The following is a 22,788-nucleotide window of genomic DNA, read 5'->3' on the forward strand; positions in this document are numbered from 1 at the left end:
ACTCCGATCAAAAAGAAGGAATGTCAATATATATGCCAAAATTTCACAGGGGATGTTGGACAGAGGCTACACCAGGGACACACAGCAGTGCCATGTGAAAATTAACCATCTCAGGCAAGCCTATCAAAAGACAAAGGAGGCAAACGGTCGCTCTGGGTCAGAGCCCCATACATGCTGCTACTATGATGAGCTGCATGAAATTCCAGGGGGGACCCTACCAGTACCCCACCACTGTCAGTGGACACCTGCAAGGGGAGAGTCTCACGCAACAGGGAAGAGGATTTTGTGGATGAGGAAGAGGAGGAGGAGGAGGAGAATGCACAGCAGGCAAGTGGAGAATCCATTTTCCCCGGCAGCCAGGAACTTTTCATCACCCTAGAACCAATACCCTCCCAAGGCAGGTTTCCAGACCCTGAAGCCAGAGAAGGCACCCCTGGCGTGTGCACCTTTGTAAATACACTACAGGGTTTAAAAGCAATTGTGTTTAATGTTTGATTTGCCATGAAGACTTGGGATGCATTCATGGCCAGTACAGCTACTGGAAAAGTCTGTTAGCGGGACTGGGGATGGAGCGGGAATCCTCCAGGGACATCTCCATGAAGCTCTCCTGGAGGTACTCTGAAACCCTTTGCAGAAGGTTTCTGGGGAGGGCTGCCTTATTCTGTCCTCCATGGTAGGACACTTTATCACACCAAGCCAGTAGCAAGTGGTCTGGAATCATTGCAGCATAAAGCATGGCAGCGAATGGTTCTGGATTTTGGTCGTATTCAAGCAATATCAGTCTTTATCTCTCTGTGTTAGCCTCAGGAGTGTGATATCATTCATGGTCACTTGGCTGAAATAGGGGAATTTTTTTAAGGGAACAGTCAGAGGAGGCCATTCATGCTGAGCTGTTTCTGTTTGGCAGGCTAAAAGTGGTCATCCCTGATAATAGCCACGCAGTGGGGGGAGAGGTGAAGGGATCATCCCAGAGAATTGCTATGCAGTGGGTGGGGGAAGGATTGTGCTGCACATCCACCCGAAAACCACAGCCCCTCCTTTTAAATGGCCAACCCAACAGGCATTGCTTGGTATGGGAAAGGAGGGCATCGCAGTTTGAAACCATTCCAACATGTTATGAAGGCGGAAGAAGCCAACCCCGTGTACCCTTTGGCTTACCATGGCTGCCTGCAAACCGAATTCTGTTGCCCAGCCGTGTGTGATGTCTCACACCATACCGGCAGGCACTCAATATAAAAGGCAAAATGCCACCTTGTACCTAAAGCACACGTGCTGTCTGCTGTGAATTGCTTGATTCACTGTGAAAGAGTCTCCCTTTTGTTCTCAGAAGTGTATCTTCTTAAATTCTACTTTCCCTCCCCCCCCCCATAGGTGCAAATGTTTCTACACTTCCCCTATTATCTCCGTCCCAGAAGTTATCGCAGATTAGAAGGGAAAATAATGCTCACGATGACATGTTTTCTGAGCTCATGCAGTCCTCCCGCACTGATAGGGCACAGCTGAATGCATGGGGGATACAGTGGCAGAGTCCAGGAAAGCATTAAGTGATTGTGATGAGAAGAGGCAGGATGCGATGGTAAGGCTAATGGGGAAGCAAATGGACATGCTCATGCGTCTGGTGGAGCTGCAGGAAAGGCAGGAAGAGCACAGACTACTGCTGCATCCCCTGTATAACCGCCTGCCCTCCTCCCCAAGTTCCATATCCTCCTCACCCAGACACCCAGGAACGCCGGGGGGAGGCTCCAGGCACCCAGCCATTCCACTCCAGAGGATGACCCAAGCAACAGAAGGCTGTCATTCAATAAGCTTTGATTTCTAGTGTGACTACAATAAGCAATGTGGCCTTGTCCTTCCCTCCTCCCCCAACCCACTCAGGCTACCTTGTCAGTTATCTCCCTTTTTTCTTAATCAATTAATAAAGAATGCATGGTTTTAAAACAATAGTGACTTTATTTCCTTTGCCAGCTGTGATCAAAGGGGACAGGATGGTTGGGTTACAGGGAATTAGAATCAACAAAGGGGGTGGGTTTTCATCAAGGAGAAACACAAACAACTGTCACACCGTACCCTGGCCAGACATGAAACTGGTATTCAAAGCTTCTCTGATGTGCAGCGTGCCCTGCTGTGCTCTTCTAATCACCCTGGTGTCTGTCTGCTCAAAATCGGCTGCTAGGTGATTTGCCTTAACCTCCCACCTTGACATAAACATCTCCCCCTTACTCTCACAGATATTATGGAGCACACAGCAAGTAGCAATAACAATGGGAATATTGGTTTCACTGAGGTCTAACCTAGTTAACAAACAGCACCAAGGAGCTTTTAAACATCCAAATGCACATTCTACCACCATTGTGCACTTGCTCAGCCTATAGTTTAAATGCTCCTTACTAGTGTCCAAGCTGCCTGTGTATGGCTTCATGAGCCATGGGAGCAAGGGGTAGGCTGGGTCTCCAAGGATAACTATTGGGATTTCAACATCCCCAACAGTAATTTTCTGATCTGGGAAGTAAGTCCCTTCCTGCAGCTGTTTAAACACCCTGGAGTTCCTGAAAATGCGAGCGTTGATGTTGGTGAAATGTCCCTTGTGATCCACCATTGCTTGTAGCACCATTGAGAAGTACCCCTTGCAGTTTACATACTGGTTGCCAAGGTGTTCTGGTGCCAAGATAGGGATATGCTTTCCGTCTATCGCCCCACCACAGTTAGGGAATCCCATTGCACCAAAGCCATCCACTATGACCTGCACATTTCCCAGAGTCACTACCTTTGATAGCTGAAGATTAGTGATTGTGTTGGCTACTTGGATCACAGCAGCCCCCACAGTAGATTTGCCCACTCCAAATTGATTCCCGACTGACGGGTAGCAGTCAGGCATTGCAAGCTTCCACAGGGCTATCGCCACTCACTTCTCAAATGTCAGGGCAGCTCTCATCTTGATATTCTGGCACTTCAGGGTAGGGGAAAGCAAGTCACAAAGGTCCATGAAAGTGGCCTTACGCATGCAAATGTTTTGCAGCAACTGGGAATCATCCCATACCTGCAACACTATGTGGTCCCACCAGTCTGTGCTTGTTTGCCATGCCCAGAATCAGTGTTCCACAGTATAAACCTGCCCCATTGCCACCATGATGTCACAACTGCCACATCCCATGCTTTCAGGGAAGTCTGTGTCCATGTCCTTCTCACTATCATCCTCCTGATGACGACTCCTAGCCTGGTTCTGCACATACTGCAGGATAATGCGCGAGGTGTTTACAATGCTCACAACAGCAGCGGTGAGCTGAGCGTGCTCCATGCTTGCAGTGCTATGGCATCTGCATGGGTAACCCAGGAAAAAAGGCACAAAATGATTGCCTGCCGTTGCTTTCACGGAAGGGGGGGAGGGGAGACTGATGACATGTACCCAAAACAACCCACAACAATGGTTTTGCCCCATCAGGCATTGAGAGCTTAACCCTGAATTCCAATGGGCAGCAGAAACTGTGGGAACTGTGGGATAGCTACCCACAGTGCACTGCTCTGCGAGTCGATGCTAGCCACGGCTATTGAGGATGCACTCCGCCGACTTAATGTGCTTAGTGGGGACACACACAATCGACTGTATAAAATCACTTCCTAAAAATTGACTTCTATAAAAATCAACCTAATTTCATAGTGTAGACATGTCCTTAAAAGACTTGTTGGTGGAGTGTGGTGGACTGTTAATGTTGATTTTAATTAGGACTTGGAATACTGGGGAAATTCCAGAAGACTAGAATAAAGCTAATGCTGTGCCAATATTTAAAAAGTGTAAAAGAGATGATCCAGCTAATTACAAAAGTGTCAGTCTGACATCGATACTGGACAAGATAACGTAGCAGCCGATACTGGATTTCATTAATAAAGAATTAATGGAGGGTAATAACTGCATACTGCGTACAGATGTGGTCTCCTCATCTCAAAAAAGATATACTGGCATTAGAAAAGGTTCAGAGAAGGGCAACTAAAATGATTAGGGGTTTGGAACAGGTCCCATATGAGGAGAGATTAAAGAGACTAGGATTTTTCAATTTGGAAAAGAGACTAAGGGGGGATATTTAGATATGATAGAGGTATGTAAAATCATGAGTAGTGTGGAGAAAGTGAATAAGGAAAAGTTATTTACTTGGTCCCACAATATAACAATAGGGGCCACCAAATGAAATTAATGGGCAGCAGGTTTAAAACAAATAAAAGGAATTTCTTCTTCACACAGTGCACAGTTAACATGTGGAACTCCTTGCCTGAGGAGGTTGTGAAGGCTAAGACTATAAAAGGGTTTAAAAGACAACTAGATAAATTCATGGAGGGTAAGTCCATTAATGGCTATTAGCCAGGATGGGTTAGGAATGGTGACTCTAGCCTCTGTTTGTCAGATGGTGGAGATGGATGGCAGGAGAGAGATCACTTGCTCAGTACCTGTTAGGTTCAATCCCTCTCATAGACTTTAAGGTCAGAAGGGACCATTATGATCATCTAGTCTGACCTCCTGCACAACGCAGGCCACAGAATCTCACCCACCCACTTCTGTAATAAACCTCTAACCTATGTCTGAGCTCTTGAAGTCCTCAAATCATGTCTTAAAGACTTCAAGGTGCAGAGAATCCTCCAGCAAGTGACCCGTGTCTCACGCTGCAGAGGAAAGCAAAAAAAAAACAGGGCCTCTGCCAATCTGCCCTGGAGGAAAATTCCTTCCCAATCCCAAATATGGCGATCAGCTAAACCCTGAGCATTTGGGCAAGACTCACCAGCCACTTCCCTCTGGGGCACCTGGCATTGGCCACTGTCGGCAGACAGGATACTGGGCTGGATGGACCTTTGGTGTGACCCAGTATGGCCATTCTTATGTTCTTATGTTAATATAATTAGTGCCCACTAACAAAGGTTTAGAAAAAATAGATCCTATCAAACTAACTGGATATCCTTATTGGATGAGATCAAAAGTTTGGTTGGTATTCATGTAATATACCTAGACTTCTGTAAGGCATATGACTTGATTAAGAACAATATTTTGACTAGAAAGCTAGAATGATACAAAATAAACATTGAATACTTTAAATAGATTAAAAACGGTGATTGTAAACGGGGAACCATGGTCGAGTGGATTTATTTCTAGCCGGTTCCCACAAGGATTGGTTCTTGGCCCTGTACTATTTAACATTCTTATCAAGGACCTAGAAGAGAATATAAAATCATCACTGATAAAGTTTGCAGTTGCCACAAAGATTGGGGGTGATCATAACTAATGAAGTGTCAGTAGATTCAGGCTACAGCACTGGAAGTCTGCGAAGATTTCCCAGTCCTGGCTGGAGGTTTATTTCCTGTTCCACAAAAAGGGGAAGTTCCATTCCCAACTCCTGTGCCTTGAAATTAGGCCATATCTGACACTACACCCCATATTCAGCATAGTGGTATGATTATAATATGATTAGGACATAATTATGATGCATTTTGTGCAAGATGCATCATGTATGGTGGCATTGGAAGAGTTATGATTTGCTGAATATGATTATCGTATCTGTGTGCATGTTTCATGTTTGTATCTGAAGTTATAGATATTGACTATGTATCTGCATTTCAAATGTGCGTACTCTGGGTAACACCCACAACTAGCCTTTCAGGTACAACAATGAAGAAGCCAGACAGTGCTGATGGCTCATCAACAAAGACAATGGACCGTGGAAGAGCTTAGCCTTTCTGTAAATGTTTCAGCCAGCCTGTGAGTCATGGCTACTATGACTCAGCAGGGCATGCTAGGGCATGTGACCAGACCACATGACACTGAAATCCATTTTGGTACCTGTATTTTCCCACAAACTGGACTGGGAACTGACTTTGGAACAAAGGGTTCTTGCCATATGGAAAAGCTCCATAAGGTGGGGTGTGACATCATCTCTTGGCCTCATTCCCCACACAAGAGAACTCCTGGAAACAACTGAGGAACAAAGACTAAACTGGGGGAAATGCTGGTCCCAGGGTAAAGGGATTTCTGGCTTGTGTATGGAAACTTGGTGGACTGCTTGTATCATCAATCACAGTGAGAAATTGCTAATTCAAATTCTATCCAGCTAGTATTTAAGGCTTAGTTTGAGATTTTAGTTATTTGCTAAGTAATCTGCTTTGATCTGTTTGCTATCACTTATAATCACTTAAAATCTATCTTTCTGTAGTTAATAAACTTGTTTCATGTTTTATTTTAACCAGTATATTTTGGGTGAAGTGTCTGGGGAAAATCTCAGCTTGGTTAGCACAAGCTTGTTATGGATATCTTTCCCATATTGAGGGGAAGGCGAACTATATTAATGAGCTTACATTATACGTATCAGTGTGCACTATAAGATGGTATAATTCTGGATTCATACTACAGCAGGTGTGCAAGGTTGGGGAGCTGGGAAATTGGCTGTCATCTTCTCTCTGTCCTTGAGTGGCTTAGGTAAAGCACTCAGGAAGCTTAGTTGGGTGTATGGAGCCACCTGCTGTCGTTTTGGGTGATAACAGGGCCTGTAGAGGCTGGCTGAATCTCCAGCAAAGCAGTGTGAGAAGGGCCAGCCCAGCTTGATGTTTAGATGGCACAGCAGTTCCCAGAAGCCCCTCACAATGCACCTCAGGGGTGACAACCCATCACACCCTAGATTACACAAATCTCAGCAGGTTTGTCACATCCTGTCCCCTCCCTTTCTCCACCCTAGATATTTTCTGCCTCCCACCACCTCTAGTATCTCCCACCCTCCTTTGCATTTATTGCTCCTCTCCATCCAAGCACAACCCACCACCAGCTCCCTGATAATCCCTTACCTGAGCCAGCTCCATTGCAGCCATTTCCTTCCCCGTGGGAGGATGGGATGATGTGGAGAGAAACGTGGACATTACTCTGTAGCCTGCCAGAGAGAGAAGGGCAATGTGAGAGCATTCAGATGGGGTTTTTGTCCATTCCACAAGCTGATTCCCCCCCACCACCAAGATTTTTCCCTGCTAATGGACATTCTAGGTTCTGCTACACTGTGAAGCACAGAGTGACCGTATTCCAGTACAGGCCTAGCTCCCTCCCACCAAGGTGTACCCTCTGAGACATGGTGAAACTCTCCCAGTAACAGTCTCTCTGTTACACTTATCAAGTTTACGGATGATACCAAGCTGGGAGGGGTTGCAAGTGCTTTGGAGGATAGGATTAAAATTCAAAATGATCTGGACAAACTAGAGAAATGGTCTGAAGTAAATAGGATGAAATTCAATAAGGACCAAATGCGAAGTACTCCACTTAAGAAGGAACAATCAGTTGCAGACATACAAAATGGGAAATGACTGCCTGGAAGGAGTACTTCGGCAAAGGATCTGGGGGTCATAGTGGATCACAAGCTAAATATAAGTCAACAGTGTAACACTGTTGCAAAACCAAGCAAATATCATTCTGGGATGTATTACGGGGAGTATTGTAAGCAAGACAAAAGAAGTAATTCTTCCGCTCTTCTCCTCGCTGGTTAGGCCTGAACTGGAGTACCGTGTCCAGTTCTGGGTGCCACATTTCAGGAAAGATGCGGACAAATTGGACAAAGTCCAGAGAAGAGCAACAAAAATGATTAAAGGTCTAGAAAACATGACCTATGAGGGAAGATTGAAAAAAAATGGGTTTGTTTAGTCTGGAGAAGAGAAGACTGAGATGAGACATGATCACAGATTTCAAATACATAAAAGGTTGTTACAAGGAGGAGGGAGAAAATTTGTTCTTCTTAACCTCTGGGGATAAGACAAGAAGCAATGGGCTTAAATTGCAGCAAGGGCATTTGGTTGCCCTGGAGCATTAGGAAAAACATCCTAATTGTCAGAGTGTTTAAGCACAGGAATAAATTACCTACGGGAGACTGTGGAATCTCCATCATTGGGGATTTTTAAGAGCAGGCTGGACAAACACCTGTCAGGGATGGTCTAGATAATACTGAGGGTATGTCTACACTATGAAATTAGGTTGAATTAATGGAAGCCGGTTTTATAAAAATCATTTTTATACAGTCAATTGTGTGTGTCCCCACATAAAATGCTCTAACTGCAGTAAGTCGGCAGACTGCGTCCACAGTACCAAGGCTAGCGTCAACTTCTGGAGCGTTGCACTGTGGGTAGCTATCCCACAGTTCCCGCAGTCTCCGCCGCCCATTGGAATTCTGGGTTGAGATCCCAATGCCTGATGAGGCAAAAACAGTGTAGCAGGGGGTTCTGGGTACATGTCATCAGGCCTCCCCCCGCCCCCCCCATGAGAGTAATGGCAGACAATCATTTTGCGCCTTTTTTCCTGGATTACCTGTGCAGGCAACATACCACGGCAAGCATGGAGCCAGCTCAGCTCAGCTCACAATCACCATATGTCATCTGGGTGCCGGCAGATGTGGGACTGCATTGCTATACAGCAGCAGCTCCTTGCCTTTTGGCAGCAGATGGTGTATTACGATTGGTATCCATCATTGTCGTACTCCTCAGTGAGTTCAGTTAGAGGCGGCTGGGCAGACATGTTTTGTCTTCTGGAGACTCAGTCCTGCCGGCAGTCCTATTGCACCGTCTTTACGATGATGGCTAGCAATCGTAATGCAGCATCTTCTGCTAAGCACCCAGAAGATGCCGATGGCTATCAGTCATGCTGCACCGTCTGATGCCAGCCTAAGATGTAAAAGATAGATGGACCAGATTTGTTCTGTATTCATTTGCGTCCCCTTCCCTCCATGAAATCAACGGCCTGTTAAACCCAGGGTTTTGAGTTCAATCTTTGGGGGGGCCATTCTGTGTGACAGTTGTTTGTGTTTCTCCCTGATGCACAGCCACCTTTCTTGATTTTAATTCCCTGTAAGCCATGTCATCACTCGCCCCCCCTCCCTCTGTCAGACAATAGTTTCGCGCCTTTTTTCAGCCCAGATGCCATAGCACTGGGATCATGGAGCCCGCTCAGATCAGCGCGGCAATTATGAGCACTATGAACACCACGCGCATTGTCCTGGAGTATATGCAGAGCCAGAACATTCCAAAGCAAAACCAGGTGAATAGGCGATTGCAGAGCGGAGATGAGAGTGATGAAGAAATTGACATGGACATAGACCTCTCACAAAGTACGGGCCCAGCAATGTGCAAATCATGGTGTTACTGGGGCACGTTCATGCCGTGGAATGCCGATTCTGGGCCTGGGAAACAAGCACAGACTGGTGGGACCGCATCGTGTTGCAGGTGTGGGACGATTCCCAATGGCTGTGAAACTTTCGCATGCGTAAGGGCACTTTCATGGAACTTTCTGACTTGCTTTCCCCTGCCCTGAAGCACCAGAATACCAGGATGAGAGCAGCCCTCACAGTTGAGAAGCGAGTGGCGATAGCCCTGTGGAAGCTTGCAACGCCAGACAGCTACCGGTCAGTCGGGAATCAATTTGGAGTGGGCAAATCTACTGTGGGGGCTGCTGTGATCCAAGTAGCCAACACAATCAAAGACCTGCTGATATCAAGGGTAGTGACTCTAGGAAATGTGCAGGTCACAGTGGATGGCTTTGGTGCAATGGGATTCCCTAACTGTGGTGGGGCGATAGACGGAACCCATATCCCTACCTTGGCACCGGCGCACCAAGCCACCGAGTACATAAACTGAAAAGGGTACTTCTCGATGCTGCTGCAAGCCCTGGTGGATCACAAGGGACGTTTCACTAACATCAATGTGGGATGGCCGGGAAAGGTACATGATGCTCGCGTCTTCAGGAACTTAGGTCTGTTTCAAAAGCTGGAGGAAGGGACTTTCTTCCCGGACCAGAAAATAACCGTTGGGGATGTTGAAATGCCAATAGTTATCCTTGGGAACCCAGCCTACCCCTTAATGCCATGGCTCAGGAAGCCATACACAGGCAACCTGGACAGTAGTCAGGACCTGTTCAACTATAGGCTGAGCAAGTGCAGAATGGTGGTAGAATGTGCATTTGGATGTTTAAAGGGTCGCTGGCGCACGTTACTGACTCTCTCAGACCTCAGCCAAAACAATATTCCCATTGTTATTGCTGCTTGCTGTGTGCTCCACAATCTCTGTGAGAGTAAGGTGGAGATCTTTATGGCGGGGTGGGAGGCTGAGGCAAATCGCCTAGCCACTGATTACATGCAGCCAGACACCAGGGCGATTAGAAGAGCACACCAGGAAGCGCTGCACATCAGAGAAGCTTTGAAAACCAGTTTCGTGACTGGCCAGGCTATGGTGTGAAAGTTCTGTTTGTTTCTCCTTGATGAAAACCCACCCCCTTGATTGACTCATTCCCTGTAAGCAAATCACCCTCCCCCCTTCGATCATAGCTTGCTTTCAAAGGAAATAAAGTCACTATCATTTAAAAATCATGTATGCTTTATTAATTGTTTATAAACCTAGGAAGAGAACTGACAAGATAGCCCGGGTGGGGTCTGGGAGGAGGATAGGAGGGAAAGAAAAGGCCATTAAAAAAGTTCAAAATAATGACAGCTTTTGCTTGGGCTGTCCACTGGGGTGGAGTGGGCAGCTGCATGGAGCCTCCTTCCCCGTGTTCTTACACGTCTGGGTGAGTAGGCTATGGAACATGTGAGGGGGGAGGGAGGTTATACAGCGGCTGCAGCGGCAGTCTGTGATCCTGCTGCCGTTGATGAAGCTCCAGACGCTGGAGCATGTCCGTTTGATCACGCAGCAGCCCAAGCATTGCAGCCTGCCACCTCTCATCTCGAGCGTCCCTCATGGCCTCACGGTCACTGGCATCTTTCCTGTACTTTGATATCATGTCCTTCCACTCATTCAGATGAGCTCTTTCATTGCGGGTCGATTCCATGATTTCAGAGAACATTTCATCTCGCGTCCTTTTTTTTCGCCGCCTTATCTGAGATAGCCTTCGGGACGGAGGAGGGAGGCTTGAAAAATTTGCAGCTGTGGGAGGGAGGGAAAAAAGGGAGAGAAGTATTTAAGAAGCATTTTATAGAACAGTGCTTATACTCTTTCACGGTGAACAACACTATTCACATTACATAGCACATGTAATTTCAGTACAAGGTCGCATTTTCCATCTTAATATTGAGTGTCTGCGGCTTTGATGTTAGAGATCACAGACGCAGGTCCAGGCAACAGAATTCGGCTTGCATGTGGCCATGGTAAGCCATTGTCTTTTGGCTTCTGCAGCCTTCCTAAAAGAGTGCTGCGGTTTTCCTGTTAACGTGCAGCATTAGAAACCAAACTAAACCCCTGCATCCAATTCTCTGGGATGATCGCTTTACCCCTCCCCCCACCGAGTGGCTGGTAACAGGGAAGATCCTGCTAGCCAAATGCAAAAAGCTCAGCGCCAATGATCCACCCTCCCCCGCCAACTTGGCTAACTACAGGGAAGGATTTCTTTTCAGCCACAGGCAAACAGCCCAGTAGGAATGGCCACCTCTGTCCCCTTAATTAAATTCCCATATTTCTACTAGGTTACCATGAACGATATCACTCTCCTGAGGATAACACAGCGATTTAAAGAACAGATGTTGCTGGAATGCCAGCAAACACCGGGACCATATGCTGCCAGGCTTTGTCATGCAACAATACCAGATTACTTGCTACTAGCATGGCGTGGTCAACTGTCCTACCATGGCAGACCGGAATAAGGCTGCACTGCCCAGAAACCTTCTGCAAAGGTTTTTGGAGTACCTCCAGGAGAGCTTCATGGAGATGTCCCTGGAGGATTTCTGCTCCATCCCCAGACACGTTAACAGACTTTTCCAGTAGCTGTACTGGCCGCAAATGCATCCCAAGTCCTCAGGGCAAATTAATCATTAAAACATGCTTGCATTTAAACCATGTTTTATATTTACAAAGGTACACTCACCAGAGGTCCCTTCTATGGCCTCATTGTCTGGGATAACGCCTTGGGAGGGTACTTCAGTCAGGTTGAGAGAAAGATCCATGGCTGAGATAACCCCCTCCTCGGAATCCACAGTCAGAAGTGGTGTAGTGGTGGCGGGCCCCCCTAGAATTGCATGCAGCTCAGTGTAGAAGCGGCATGTCTGCGGCTCTGCCCCCGACCTTCCATTTGCTTCTTTGGTTTTCTGGTAGGCTTGTCTGAGCTTCTTAACTTTCACACGGCACTGATATGAGTCCCTATTGTGGCCTCTCTCCATCATGCCCTTGCAGATTTTTTCAAATGTTTAGGCATTTCGTCTTTTGGAACGTAGTTCTGCTAGCACAGAATCCTCTCCCCATATAGTGATCAGATCCAGTACCTCCCGTATAGTCCATGCTGGTGCTCTTTTTTGATTCTCGGACTGCATGGTTACCTGTGCTGATGAGCAATCTGTGGTCACCTGTGCTCTCCACACTTGGCAAACAGGAAATGAAATTCAAATGTTCCCGGGGCTTTTCCTGCCTACCTGGCCAGTGCATCCGAGTTCAGATTGCTGTCCAGAGCGGTCAGAATGGTGCACTGTGGGATAGCTCCCGGAGGCCAATACCATCGCATTGTGGCCACACTAACCCTAATTCGAAATACTAAAATCGATTTTGGCGCTACTCCACTCGTTGGGGTGGAGTACAGAAATCGATTTAATGAGCCCTTTATTTCGAATTAAATTGCGTCGTTGTGTGGACGGGTGAAGGGTTAATTCGAATTAACGCTGCTAAATCCGATTTAAAGTCGTAGTGTAGACCAGGTCTAGGTGATGACCAGGGGAGTTCTGTTGATTTCTTTTTTGGGCCTGTCTTGTAGCAGGAGGCTTCTGGGTACACGTCTGGCTCTGTTGATTTGAACTGCCATAAAAATGTTGGAGGCTCTCTACACAAACATCCCACACACAGATGGAATACAAGCTGTCAGGAACAGTATCCCTGATGATGACACAGCACAGCTTGTTGCTGAGCTCTGTGACTTTATCCTCACGCACAATTATTTCAAATTTGGTGACAATATATACCTCCAGACCAGTGGCACCGCCATGGACACCCGCATGGCCCCACAATATGCCAACATTTTTATGGCTGACCTGGAAAAACCTGTAGGAGAACACTTCAACCTCCCTGGCCACACAATAGCAGATGTAAAGGTAGCCATCTTACAGCAAAAAAACTTCAGGACCAGACTCCAAAGAGAAGCTGCTGAGCTCCAGTTCATTTGCAAATTTGATACCATCAGATCAGGATTAAACAAACACTGTGAATGGCTATCCAACTACAGAAGCAGTTTCTCCTCCCTTGGTGTTCACACCTTAACTGCTGGCAGAGCATCTCACCCTCCCTGATTGAACTAACCTGGTTATCTCCAAATATGGCAATCAATTAGACCCTGAGCACGTGGGCAAGACCCAACAGCCAGACACCTGGGAAAGAATTCTCTGTAGTAACTCAGAGCCCTCCCCATCTAGTTTCCCATCACCAGCCTTTGGAGATATTTGCTGCTAGCAGTTGCAGATGGGCTACATGCCACTGTAGGCAGTCCCATCATACCATCTCCTCCATGAAGGTATCGAGCTCAGTCTTGAAGCCAATTAGTTTTTTTGTCCCCACTGCTTCCCTTGGGAGGCTGTTCCAAAACTTCACTCTGATAGTTAGAAACCTTCGCCTAACGTCAATCCAGAACTTGTTGATGGCCAATATCCATTTGTTCTAGTGCCAAGATTGGTGCTTAACCTAAATAACTCCTCTCCTTCCCTGGTATTTACCCTTCTGATGTATTTATAGAGAGCGATCATATCTCCCCTCAGCCTTCTTTTGGTTAGGCTAAACAAGCCAAGCTCTTTGAGTCTCCTCTAATATGGCAGATTTTCCATACCTCGGATCATCCTAGTAGCCCTTCTCTGCTCCTGTTCCAGTTTGAATTCATCCTTCTTAAACATGGGAGACCAGAATGGCCCACAGTATTTCAGATGAGGTCTCATCAGTGCTTTGTATTACAGTACTAACCCTTCCCTGTGTCTACTGGAAATACCTCGCCTCATGCATTCTAAGACTGCATTAACCTATTTCATGGCCGCATCACATTGGCAGCTCATAATTATCCCGTGATCAACCAATACACCTAGGTCTTTTTCCTCCTCTGTCACTTCCAACTGATAAGTACCCAGGTTATTGCAAAAATTCTTATCATTAGTCCCTAAGTGCATAATTTTGGACTATTAATTTTCATCCCATTTCTATTACTCCAGCTTTCAAGGATTGGATTGTTTTTAATAAATTGCTGTAATGTTGATTTCACTGTACACACACACAGAGATGAAAAAATATTTATATAGGTAATATACAGAAATGTTTCTGGAGAAAGCCGAGTTTGATTTAAGGATATTTACACTGTTTATTTTGTGTGTGACATTGACAATTTCTGTTTGAACAGTTAAAAAAATTTGGCTTTGGGAATCTCAACATTTACTGTAATTGAATAATTGTTGTCTGACAACCCCCATAACTTCCCACAGCTCTGAACATTGAAATTGTAAACATTGAGAAAAGAGCTTAAAATAAATATTGATATCGATTGAAATAAAAAAAGAAATAGACAAAATGAATTTTGCCAAACCCACTTAACAGCAATCACAGTATGCTAGGAGATGGAAGTTCACAGCTAAGGCACCCAACCTTAATTCTGCCCTGTAGTGACACCAGCCAATCGCCATGGGGCTACGAATAAGGCATTTTAGTGTATAAAGTTCTAGATTAGATTATACCATTTGTTAAGACACATGAGATCTTTCTGTCAGGGAATCGCCTTCACTGGGTTGTTTCTTTTATTGGTAATTCCCAGAAGTCAATAGATAAATAAGATTCTGTCAGTTATGTAGTGGCCGTTTCAGATTTCTGGGAATCTGTCTATAATTTTGCACTAGGGGCTTGAAGAGATGGAACCTTGGTTTCATTTTAACTTGTGCATGCTCAGCAGCTTCTGGAATTTGGTTCAAAGTATTTCCATGTTTCCCTGGCCTGTTCTTAAAAGTGCTGCTAGAGAGAGGCGGGAGGGGCAGGAACTCACTGCAGGATCAGTAGCTGAGTCCCTTCGATATTTATAGCTCATCGGAAGAAGGACAGGGATTGGTGGGTGTCTGGGGATTTAATAATAAACACACAAATATCATCGTTCTTAATTAATTTTCATTTTCTAATTCCCATAACCCACTAATTATCCCTGGCTGCCCCTGGGAGTCTCGGGAGGGAGTACTAGTAAACTCCTTTGGCCAGTGTGGAACCGAAGGCACAAGGATCTTTCCATGGCTGGCTCAAAGTCACCCAGAGTGAAATTCACTTCACTGGATAAATCCCTAGTTGCTGGGCTCTGCAGAGGGGTGGGGAGGTGAATTCCATCCCCCATTCTTGGGCATCGGCCCCACACACACAATCCTCACCCCAACCTCAGACACTACCCCAACCTTCCCCTGCAGTGATGGACCAACTTGATGCTGCCAGAGCCATCTGCCAATGGACCTATAGGGGGCAGAGGCCCAGCTCCAGAACTGCTACCCCTGCCCACAGTCCCCATGCTGTGCTGGAGTTGCCTGGGCTTTCCAGTCTGAAGATGGATCTAGCTGTCTGGGGACCCAGCCTGTGCACTCACCCCACACAAATTTCCTCACAACACATATCCCAGGCTGGGAAAGGACCATCTGGGGCTGGCTGCAGTCTCCCCTTGCTGCTGTGAGAGGAATGGGATGGTCCCTCATATAGGACACAAACACACCCATGGACAGATGGGAAATGTAGTTTCTTCTAGCGGCTTCAAAATTGTTGGTTTAGAGTCCTGAGCCCTGTCTTCCTGTTTATGTCTCCTGCCACTTTGAGATCTCTTGGAGAAACAAGATGGGTGATGTAATTTCTTTTAGAACCAATTAAAAATCCCTCTCTTGGAGCAGCTGGTACAGTAACCCACAAGGGGAGAGGCAATTCTCTGTTTAGTCCTGAGTGGAGCGCAGGATCCGGTCCAAGAGGTAACTATAACAGGACCACTGGGAAATAGTGACCATAATATAGTAACATTCAACATTCCTGTGGTGGGAAGAACACCTCAGCAGCCCAACACTGGCATTTAATTTCAGAAAGGGGAACTATGCAAAAATGAGGAGGTTAGTTAAACAGAAATTAAAAAGTACAGTGACTAGAGTGAAATCTCTGCAAGCTGCATGGACACTTTTCAAAGACCCCATAATAGAGGCCCAACTTAAACCTATACCCCAAATTAAAAAACACACTAAAAGGAATAAAAAAGAGCCACTGTGACTTGACAGCCATGTAAAAGAAGCAGTGAGAGATAAAAAGGCATCTTTTAAAAAGTGGAAGTCAAATCCTAGTGAAGTAGAAAGGAGCATAAACACTGCCAAATAAAGTGTAAAAATGTAATAAGAAAAGCCAAAAAGAAGTTTGAAAAACAACTAACCAAAAACTCAAAAGGTAATAACAAAATGTTGTGTTAAATACATCAGTGGGGCTCCTGGATGATCAAGATAAAAAAGGAGCCCTTAAAGATGATAAAGTCATTGCGGAGACACTAAATTAATTCTTTGCTTCAGTCTTCATGGCTGAGGATGTTAGGGAGATTCCCAAACCTGAGCCGTTCTGTGTAGGTGACAAATCTGAGGAATTGTCACAGATTGAAGTGTCATTAGAGGAGGTTTTGGAATTAATTGATAAACTTAACAGTAACAAGTCACCGGGACCAGATGGCATTCACCCAAATGTTCTGAAATAACTCAAATGTGAAATTGGGGAACTATTAACTATGGTTTGTAACCTGCCCTTGGAATCAGCTTCTGTAACAAATAACTGGAAGATAGCTAATATAACGTAAAGGGCTCTATACGTGCTCCCAGCAATTACAGACCGGTAAGTCTAATGTCAGTATGGGGCAAATTAGTTAAAACAATAGTAAAGAATAAAATTGTCAGACACATAGAAGAACATAAATGGTTGGGCAAAAGTCAACATGGTTTCTGTAAATGGAAATCATGCCTTACTTGTCTATAAGAGTTCTTTGAAGGTGTCAACAAACATGTGGACAAGGGGGATCCAATGGACATAGTGTATTTAGATTTCCAGAAAGTCTTTGACAAGGTCCCTCACCAACGGCTCTTATGTAAATTAAGTTGTAATGCGATAAGAGGGAAGATCCTTTCATGGATTGAGAACTGGTTAAAAGACAGGGACCAAAGGATAGGAATAAATGGTAAATTTTCAGAATGGAGAGGGGTAACTAGTTGTGTTCCCCAAGGGTCAGTCCTAGGACCAATCCTATTCAACTTATTCATAAATAATCTGGAGAAAGGGGTAAACAGTGAGGTGGCAAAGTTTGCAAACAATACTAAACTACTCAAGATAGTTAAGACCAAAGCAGACTGTGAGGAACGTCAAAAAGATCTCACAAAACTAAATGATTGGGCAACAAAATGGCAAATGAAATTTAATGTGGATAAATGTAAAGTAATGCACATTGGAAATAATAACCCAAACTATACATACAATATGATGGGGGCTAATTAAGCTAGAACTAATCAGAAAAGAGATCTTGGAGTCATCTCTGAAGACGTCCATGGAGTGCGCAGTGGAAGTCAAAAAAGCAAAAAGGATGGTAGGAATCATTAAAAAAGGGATGAAGAATAAGTCAGAGAATATCTTATTGCCCTTATATAAATCCATGGTACACCCACATCTTGAATACCGTATACAGATGTGGTCTCCTCATCTCAGAAAAGATATACTGGCATTAGAAAAGATTCAGAGAAGGACAACTAAAATGATTAGGGGTTTGGAATGGGTTCCATATGAGGAGAGATTAAAGAGGCTAGGACTTTTCAGCTTGGGAAAGAGGAGACTAAGGGGGGATATGATAGAGCAGGGGTCAGCAATGTTTGGCACGCGGCTCGCCGGGGTAAGCACCCTAGCGGGCCGGGCCAGTTTATTTACCTACTGACGTGGCAGGTTCGGCCGATCGCGGTCCCCACTGGCCACGGTTCGCCGTCCCGGGCCAATGGGGGTGTTGGGAAGCCACGGCCAGCACATCCCTCGCCCGCACCGCTTCTCAATGCCCCCATTGGCCCGGGACAGCAAACCGCGGCGAGTGGGGGCCGCAATTGGCCGAACCTGCCACATCAGCAGGTAAATAAACTGGTCAGGCCTGCTAGGGTGCTTACCCTGGCGAGCCACGTGCCAAACGTAGCCGACCCTTGTGATAGAGCTATATAAAATCATGAGTGGTGTAGAGAAAGTGAATAAGGAAAAGTTATTTACTGGTTCCCATAATATAAGAACTAGGGGCCACCAAATGAAAATAATGGGCAGCAGATTTAAAACAAATAAAGGGAAGTTATTTTTCACACAGTGCACAGTCAACCTGTGGATCTCCTTGCTTGAAGAGGTTGTGAAGGGTAGGACTATAACAGGGTTTAAAAGAGAACTTGATAAATTCATGGAGGTTAAGTCCATAAATGGCTATTAGCCAGGATGGGTAAGGAATGGTGTCCCTAGCCTCTGTTTGATAGAGGGTGGAGATGGATGGCAGGAGACTTGATCATTACCTGTTAGGCCTGGTCTACACTATGAGTTTAGGTCGAATTTAGCAGCGTTAAATCGAATTAACCCTGCACCCATCCGCACAATGAAGCCAGTTACTTTGACATAAAGGGCTCTTAAAATCGATTTCTGTACTCCTCCCCGATGAGGGGAGTAGCGCCAAAATCGACTTTTGAATTAGGGTTAATGTGGCCACTATTTGATGCTATTCGCCTCCGGGAGCTATCCCACAGTGCACCATTGTGACCGCTCTGGACAGCAATCTAAACTCGGATGTACTGGCCAGGTAGACAGGAAAAGTCCCGTGAACTTTTGAATTTCATTTCCTGTTTGCCCAGCATGGAGAGCACAGGTGACCACGCAGAGCTCATCAGCACAGGTAACCATGCAGTCCGAGAATTGAAAAAGAGCACCAGCATGGAGCGTACAGGAGGTACTGGATCTGATTGCTATATGGGGAGAGGATTCAGTGCTAGCAGAACTTCGTTCTAAAAGACGAAATGCCAAAACTTTTGAAAAAAATCTCCAAGGGCATGATGGAGAGAGGCCACAATAGGGACTCAGATCAGTGCTGCGTGAAAATCAAGGAGCTCAGACAAACCTATCAAAAAACAAAGGAGGCAAACGGTCGCTCCGGGTCAGAGCCGCGGACATGCCGCTTCTACGCCGAGCTGCATGCAATTCTAGGGGGGGCTGCCACCACTACCCCACCTGTGACCGTGGATTCCGGGTCGGGGATAGTCTCATCAGCTACACCTGAGGATTCTGCGGATGGGGAAGAGGAGGAGGACAAGCTTGCAGAGAGCACCCAGCACTCCGTTCTCCCCAATAGCCAGGATCTTTTTCTCAGCCTGACTGAAGTACCCTCCCAACCCTTCCAAGCCAGTATCCAAGACCATGACCCCATGGAAGGGACCTCAGGTGAGTTTACCTTTTAAAATATAAAACTTGTTTTAAAAGAAAGCATTTTTAATGATTACTTTGCCCTGAGGACTTGGGATGCATTCGCGGCCAGTACAGCTACTGGAAAAGTCTGTTAATGTGTCTGGGGATGGAACGGAAATCCTCCAGGAACATCTCCATGAAGCTCTCCTGGAGGTACTCCAAAAGCCTTGCCACAAGGTTTCTGGGCAGTGCAGCCTTATTCCGTCCTCCATGGTAGGACACTTGACCACGCCATGCCTGCAGCAAGTAATCTGGTATCATTGCCTGACAAAGCCTGGCAGCGTATGGTCCCGGTGTTTGCTGGAATTCAAGCAACATCCGTTCTTTATCTTGCTGTGTGATCCTCAGGAGAGTGATATCGCTCATGGTAACCTGGTTGAAATATGGCAACTTAATTAAGGGGACAGAGGTGGCCGTTCCTACTGGGCTGTTTGCCTGTGGCTGAAAAGAAATCCTTCCCTGCAGTTAGCCAAGCGCGGGGGGGGGGGGCGGTAATTGGCCCTGAGCTTTTCGCGTTTGGCTAGCAGGGATCTTCCCTGATACCTGCCACGCGGTGGGGGGAGGGGTACAGCGATCATCCCAGAGAATTCATGGCCGGAGGGGGGAGAAGGGGGGTTAGTTTGGTTTCTGCAGGGATCTTCCCTGATACCTTCTACGCGGTGGGGGGAGGGATAAAGCGATCATCCCAGAAAATTGGATGGGGGGGGTGTTAGTTTGTTTTCTGCTGCTGAAGGTAACAGGAAAACCGCAGCAGTCAACGGGCTTTGCTTGGTATGTGGGAAAGGAGGGCGCAGAAGCCGAAAGACAATGGCTTACCATGGCTGCATGCAAGCTGAATTCTATTGCCCGGACCTGCGTCTGTGATCTCTAACACCAAAGCCACAGGCACTCAATACCTTGTACTGAAATCACATATGCTATGTACTGTGAATAGTGTTTTTCACCAAGAAAGAGTATAAGCATTGTTCTGTAAAATGTATCATTTTAAAAACTTCTCTCCTTTTTCTCAACCCTCCCTCCAGCAGCTGCAAATTTATCAAGCCTCGCTCCTCCGTCACGAAGGCTATCTCAGATAAGGCGGCGTAGAAAGAGGACAAGAGACGACATGTTCACTGAAATAATGGAATGCACCCGAAATCAAAGAGCTCATTTGAATGAGTGGAAGGACACTGTAACTAAATTTAGGAAAGATGCCAGTGAACGCGAGGTCCTGAGGGACGCTCGAGATGAGAGGTGGCAGGCTGCAACGCTGGGGCCGCTGCGTGAACAAACGGACATGCTCCGGCGTCTGGTGGACTTCAGGAACGGCAGCAGGATGACAGAGTGCCGCTACAGCCCCTGTATAACCTCCCTCCCCCCTCACCATGTTTCATATCCTCCTCACCCAGACATGTAAGAACGCAGGGGGGTAGGCTACGTGAACCTTCCCACTCCACCCCAGTGGACAGCCAAACCAAAAGGCTGTCATTACATTGAATTTGTTCAGTGGCCTTTTACTTCCCTCCTATCCTCCTCCCAAACCTCACCCAGATTACCTTGTTGGTTCTCTCCCTATGTTTATTACCAGTTAATAAAGAATACATGATTTTTAAATGATATTGACTTTATTTCCTTTGAAAGAAAGCTGGGGGAATGGGGAGGGTGGGTTCCTTACAGAGAATGAATGAGTCAATAAAGGGGGCGGGTTTTCATGAAGGAGAAACAAACAGAAATTTCACACTGTAGCCTGGCTAGTCATGAAACTGGTTTTCAAAGCCTCTCTGATGCACAGCGCTTCCTGGTGTGCTCTTCTAATCGCCCTGGTGTCTGGCTGTGCGTACTCAGCAGCCAGGCAATTTGCCTCAGCCTCCCACCCCGACATAAAGGTCTCCCCCTTACTTTCACATAGATTGTGGAGCACACAGCAAGCAGAAATAACAATGGGGAGATTTCTTTGGCTGAGGTCAGAGCGAGTCAATAGCGATCTCCAGCGACCTTTTAAACGGCCAAATGCACATTCTACAACCATTCTGCACTTGCTCAGTCTGTAGTTAAACAGCTGCTGACTCCTGTCCAGGCAAGCCTGTGTATGGCTTCATGAGCCATGGCATTAAGGGGTAGGCTGGGTCCCCAAGAATTGGCATTTCAACATCCCCAACGGTTATTTTCTGGTCCGGGAAGTAAGTCCCTTGCTGCAGCCCTTTAAACAGAGTAGTGTTCCTGAAGACGCGAGCATCATGAACCCTTCCCGACCAGCCCGCGTTGATGTTGGTGAAACGTCCCTTGTGATCCACAAGTGCTTGCAGCACCATTGAAAAGTACCCCTTGCGGTTTATGTACTGGCTACCCTGGTGCTCCGGTGCCAAGATAGGGATGTGGGTTCCATCTATCGTCCCACCACAGTTAGGGAATCCCATTGCAGCAAAGCCATCCACTATGACCTGCACATCTCCCAGAGTCACTAGCTTTCGTAGCAGCACCTCAGTGATTGCTTTGGCTACTTGCATGACTGCAGCCCCCACAGTAGATTTGCCCACTCCAAATTGATTCCCGACTGACCGGTAGCTGTCTGGTGTTGCAAGCTTCCACAGGGCTATCGCCACTCGCTTCTCAACTGTGAGGGCTGCTCTCATCTTCATATTCTGGCGCTTCAGGGCAGGGGAAAGCAAGTCACAAAGTTCCAAGAAAGTGCCCTTACGCATTCGAAAGGTTCGCAGCCACTGGGAATCGTCCCACACCTGCAACACTATGCGGTCCCACCAGTCTGTGCTTGTTTCCCGGGCCCAGAATCGGCGTTCCACGGCTATAACCTGCCCCATTAACAGCATGATCTCCAAAGCACCGGGTACCGCAGTTCGATAGAATTCCATGTCCATATCCTCATCACTGTCCTCGCCGCGCTGCCGTAGCCTGCTCCTCGCCGCCTGATTTTCCAGGTTCTTGTTCAGCATAAACTGCACGATAACGCGCGAGGTATTTACAATGTTCATGACTGCTGTCTTGAGCTGAGCGGGCTACATGCTTGCCATGGTATGGCGTCTGCACTGTTCACCCAGGAAAAAGGCGCGAAACGCCGTTGTTTGCCGTTGCTTCCTGGAGAGGGGGGAGGATATACCCAGAACCACCCGCAACAATGTTTTTAGCCCCATCAGGCATTGCGATCTCAACCCAGAATTCCAATGGGCGGAGGAGACTGCGGGAACTATGGGATAGCTATGGGAAAGCTACCCACAGTGCAACGCTCCGGAAATCGACACTAGCCCTGGTACATGGACGCACACCGCCGAATTAATGTGCTTAGTGTGGTTGCATACAATCGAATTTATACAATCTGTTTTCCAAATTCGAATTATATAAATTCGGATT

General features: G+C 46.5%; 1 protein-coding gene across 3 annotated transcripts in view; it reads right to left on the reverse strand.

The window, feature by feature from the left end:
• The window catches only part of LOC101938535 (zinc finger protein 501-like), a 59,820-nt gene that overhangs the window by 32,973 nt on the left and 4,059 nt on the right, over window positions 1-22,788 (reverse strand). For all 3 annotated transcript variants that reach the window (XM_065569942.1, XM_065569940.1, XM_065569941.1), the window contains one exon: window positions 6,814-6,896. In XM_065569942.1, the coding sequence (XP_065426014.1) occupies window positions 6,814-6,896 (83 nt within the window). The remainder of the gene's footprint in view (window positions 1-6,813; window positions 6,897-22,788) is intronic.

This window comes from Chrysemys picta, chromosome 16 (genome assembly GCF_011386835.1).
Source record: "Chrysemys picta bellii isolate R12L10 chromosome 16, ASM1138683v2, whole genome shotgun sequence".
NCBI classification, from domain to species: domain Eukaryota; kingdom Metazoa; phylum Chordata; order Testudines; family Emydidae; genus Chrysemys; species Chrysemys picta.